We start from the raw sequence: 5,000 nt of genomic DNA, 5'->3' as shown, positions 1-5,000 counted from the left end.
TAGACAGATAACTAGATGTCGGAGATGACAGCGGACAGATAAATAGATAGATAGAAAGATAGATATCCATATACACACACATAGATAGACAGATAGATGATAGCGAGAGAAAGTATGTCAGGGGAGAGAGAGAGAGAAGAGGAGAAGAGGGTTCCGCCGGGAAGAAATTGTTGAATCATCAGTTACTTATATCTTCGAATCAAATGCAAATTCATACGAAAAAGCAAATTGCAGGCGTCTACTAACCCTAATTCCGGTCTTCCTTTCCAGGCCTTACATGTCAGACTCAACAACCTCTTCAGGTCGTCAATGTCAGACACGTCGTCCGTCACAATGCCACACTTCATCAAGAATGACCCTAAGCTCTTCAAGGATGACATTGACATTCGCTTATCTCGGACCCTCAATTCGTGCAAGGTCAGGTCACATCCTCCTCTTTTTTTCTTTCTTTCTTTAAAAGTAAGTTATGGATACATCCTTTTTCCTGTTCCGGAACGCAACTGAAGGCAGAGAATTCCAACAAGACTTTAGTGCCGTTTTATGATGTTATACATAAAAGCATCGGCTGATATTTACTTTCATTCTCATAACTGATATATATTCCTAGTCTCGGTGACACTAGGATGAGAAAACGATACCACTAATCCTAATAACAACAAGCACATGCATTACCAAAACGTGGCACAGAAAACTTGTATACGGTTAGGCATACACCGCACCTTTATCGTATAAACACACACACTACCACAACAACACACAACACACACAAACAAACACACACACACACACACACACACACACACACACACACACACACACACATAAACACATAGATGTTTTTCGTAGATTTCTACTAGGCGGGCTTGACCTCCTTCATCAGTGTATCAATCGCAAGCCACATTGGCATTTCTAAAAAGTCTTGGTACATTTAACTTACCAGTCAATACCGTCTTCCATTCCAGGCTCGCATAATAAGATGGCTACAGTTACAATCTGGCGTACACTGCTTGATCACGGTATTTAGTCTAACTGCACCCATTATCAGATGTTTATCGTGCTCCACGATGATTGCTAGTTCTCTCCCTACAATTTTACTGCATTGACATGTTCATAGCTTACCATGGCTTTTGTTCTTCGTTGTTTAATATAGAGAATTCCTAGGATTGACAAAAGTCGCTTTTTGTGTATTCAAAATCTGCAACTAGAAAATTGGGTAGTCAATATTTCATAATGAATAATATCGAGTCCTGCGTACTTTCACTGAATTACCAAAAATCACCATCATGATTCTCGTCAGGCCGTAGCCATCACCCTCCCTCCTTGTTAGTCAGTTCACTTACAGAGAATCCCGGTTTAGGAAACATGACTGAAACGAACGAAGTTACACCTGTCTTCGAGATTGCATTTACCACCACCCTCTCCTTAATCATCTCCATCTATCATCCTGCTCATCAAGAGTATCATCACCATTGCCCTCATCAGCATCGCCACCGCACCGCCAGCACTTAATCCTCGTGTGGTGTCCCACCGCCAGCAGGAGGAGGACGAGGAGGAGGAGGGGCAGGCCGGGACTGCACTGGAGCCCTATAGGAAGACGGAGCTCCCCGACAAGCTCCTGGGGATGATTAGGACAAGGCCCAAGCAAGGAGCCATTCCGTCCCGTCCCTGGAGATCGGCCGAGTAGTGGGGCGGAGGGAATGTCTCTCGCTCTCGCTCTCGTTCTCTCTCTCTCTCTCTCTCTCTCTCTCTCTCTCTCTCTCTCTCTTCTCTCTCTCTCTCTATCTCTCTCTCTCTCTCTCTCTCTATTCTCTCTCTCTCTCTCTAACTCTCTCACTCTCTCTCTCTCTCTCTCTCTCTCTCTCTCTCTCTCTCTCTCTCTCTCTCTCTCTCTCTCTCTCTCTTACTTTCTGTCTCCAGGTAATCCAGGTTCCTTAGACTGGCAACAGTACTTCGGCACTAAACTACTAATGCCTTATGCCTTGTGCCTTGTGCTTCTGCTGATGTAAACGCTTTTCTCTGCATATCCATTTCCCTAAATGTCCTTGGGATTTTGTCTATAAGCAAAGGCTTAGGGGTTCGATAGGACATCCCCATCTACCATTCCACCAACCCGAGGTCAGAAATCTCGGGAAGTGCCACAAAGATGCCAAGGTGGTCGAGGCGTCTTGGAAGAAGTGAGGGACGTCAGCCTTCGAGACATGGGTTGAAGACCTCCTCCTCCTCACTGATTCACGGTAACGAGGCTCCCCTGCACCACCAGAATCAACCCTGTAGACGCCTCCCCTTCCCGTGTCCTTATTCTCAGTCCTCGAAGTCCCTTTGCATCGTTTATCTGAGGAATTTTACAGGGACTTAAGCTGACACGTCTCTGGCTCTCGTTTGACTCCAGTTGACCCATGGCTGCGCGTGATCTCTGCCCCTCCTTTGCCTCCCCCCCCTCTGCCCTTTTTCTTCCCCCTCCTACCACCGCCAATGCCACCACCAGGAATACCCGAAAGAAGATCATCACCGTATCTCAGAGACTAATACTGACACCACTAACTCTCTGCACCGCTACCATTACTTGCGATTGACCCCAACAATAGCACATCTACCCAACACCAGCACGTGCACCCGCATACCCATTAACATAAATACCCTGACATTTGCACTTGCATTTTTACCCAGCGCTAGTACCTATTCTTTAACACCATCACTAAATTTTTGGCCTAACACCAGCATTATTACCTGCACTTAACACTAGCACTTTTATTCAAAACCAGCATTTTTATAACATAACAAATAACATAGCAATTACATCTCAGTACATTCTGGTTGTGAATGCTTATTTTTTTCGGAATCAGATATAATTATTCATCTCTAAAGCCTATTGATATATTAATGAAAAAAAATATGTCTTGTGGTTATGAATAACGGACAGTTAAATGGATGTAACTCGAGATCAGTTTTTAAAATATTGCCTAACCTATGGCAAGCGTTAAGCGTAATGCTGTTTAATTCGATTGACTATTCTTGTAATGGTGAGTATAAGCATAATATAGGCGTTAAACTGTGTTGAAGTGGCGCATAATCAAAAGATCTTATGCAACTTTTTGATACAATTACGTCACTGAGCACAATAGTTTTGTTACTGAAGGAAAATCTGCTACCTAATGAGAATATTACCATTATATCTGATCATGTATAGCCGGTTTGGATAGCAGGGAAAATATCGAATGACCGTGTAGATATATCATTGTTTATTTTAAGCTATGATTTCTACATTTACTTTCAGCACAGTATAATGCCTATTGGTTTGGATGGACAGATGATCTTAAGAAGCCAAAGCAAAGTGCGTGAAGAAAAAAATAATATATATACATATTTTATCTCTCGCTAACGCCGCAGCACATCCTCAAACAATGAGCGATGGTTCTGATAATCATTACAACTGATGAAAAACACGCGGCTCTCCTCACGCCCCAACAGGTCCCCCACATCCGCTACGCCACACCCGAGAGGCTCCTGGAACGCCTGACGGACCTACGATTCCTCTCGATCGATTTCCTAAACACCTTCCTGCTCACCTACCGGGTATTCACCGACGGTGTAACGGTATTGGAGGCGCTGAAGAAGGTCTACTACAACCCGGACGTCCATGATCAGATGGCTGATTCGCGGGACTCGTCTGTGGAGAGGTAGGTGGAGACAAGGGACTGGGGACAAGTAAGGGTCCTGAAAGGGGAGTGATGGAGTAGGGAAAGGGATTGTAAAGTTATGAGAGGTTAGGGACAGGGGAAAATATTAGCAGAGAAAGGGAGTTTTAAATCTTAGGAAGGTTTGAGGATAGGGGAAGAGGTTTATAGACAGAGGAGGGAGGTTCATTGGTAGTAGTTTTAAAGCTATGAGAAGTTTAAGGAAAAGGAAGAGAGATTAATGGCAGAAAAAGTTTATTAGCAATTAAAGTGGTTTTAAAGCTAGCAGATTTTAGGGACGGGTGGACGATTTGTTGGCAGAAAATGGCAGGGGAAGAGGTTATAAAGGTAGGAGAGTTTAGGAACATGGCATTACCAGAGAAAGGAAGTACATTAGGTAGGGAAGAATTCTTCGGACCAGGGAAATGGGTAAGGAGTGCTACAACCCGAACGTCTACAACCAGATGGCTCATTTGCCTCCTTTCCTTCCCACTACCCCCCTCTTCCTCTGCCTTTCCCCTTTCTCCATTCTCTTTCACGAAAGACATACATCAGGAAGAAGGTGAGGCTCGGGAGGATGGGGTTTCGGAGAAAGAGATGAGGTTTCTGGGCTGGGGAAGGGGAGATTAGAGACATCGAAAGATCTGTAGGATCCCATGGATTTATCTTGCTTTTTGACCTATTAATTTTCATCACTCCACACTGACGGCCTCTGTGTGCTTCGCCCTCCCCACCAGGTCCCCCGAGTACGTGGCTTCGCCCCCGCCGGATTTCGACAGCGGAAGAAACTCCCCGAGGAGAACGTCCACATTCAGCCCTTTCCCAGGTAGTGGTATTTCTCCTTCATGCCGTCCTTACGTGCCTTCCTATCGCCTCCTTCCCTTCCCACTACCCCCCTCTTCCTCTGCTTTTCCCCTTTCTCCATTCTCCTCTTTTATTCCCATTTTTAATCCTTCCTTTTCCCCAGACGGAATGATATGACGTAAACACAGATAATAAGTTAACCTCTTTGGTATTAATAGGCAAGATATGCTGTAAATGAGTTAGTAAAGTGCTAGATAAAAATGTAATTAGACATAAATTTTGAGTAAATTATCAAAGTGTATAAAAATAGGTATGAATATATGTTTGTATGTTAATACGCTACTGCAGCTCTGTATATATCTTTCTGTATTATAAGTTACCACATAAGTATATTTGTTTATCTTAAATAAATAATTTGTTCAGTGTAATAAGCCTGCTCTAAATAACATTTCGAACTTAAATACTCCTATAAGAATATGTTTTGGTGTCATGTGTGATATTAAGGTGTGGTGTTCAACGTTG

General features: G+C 43.7%; 1 protein-coding gene across 1 annotated transcript in view; it reads left to right on the top strand.

Moving 5' to 3' along the window:
* The window catches only part of LOC119596192 (ras-specific guanine nucleotide-releasing factor 2-like), a 79,085-nt gene that overhangs the window by 59,957 nt on the left and 14,128 nt on the right, over positions 1 to 5,000 (top strand). Inside the window, 4 exon segments of the mRNA XM_037945368.1 lie at positions 271 to 417; positions 3,469 to 3,677; positions 4,412 to 4,622; positions 4,902 to 4,996. Of these exon segments, the coding sequence (XP_037801296.1) occupies positions 271 to 417; positions 3,469 to 3,677; positions 4,412 to 4,622; positions 4,902 to 4,996 (662 nt within the window).

This window comes from Penaeus monodon, chromosome 37, assembly GCF_015228065.2.
Source record: "Penaeus monodon isolate SGIC_2016 chromosome 37, NSTDA_Pmon_1, whole genome shotgun sequence".
Taxonomy (NCBI): Eukaryota; Metazoa; Arthropoda; class Malacostraca; order Decapoda; family Penaeidae; genus Penaeus; species Penaeus monodon.
The sequence above is the reverse complement of the archived record's forward strand: the minus strand, read 5'-3'. Positions and strand labels throughout refer to the sequence as shown.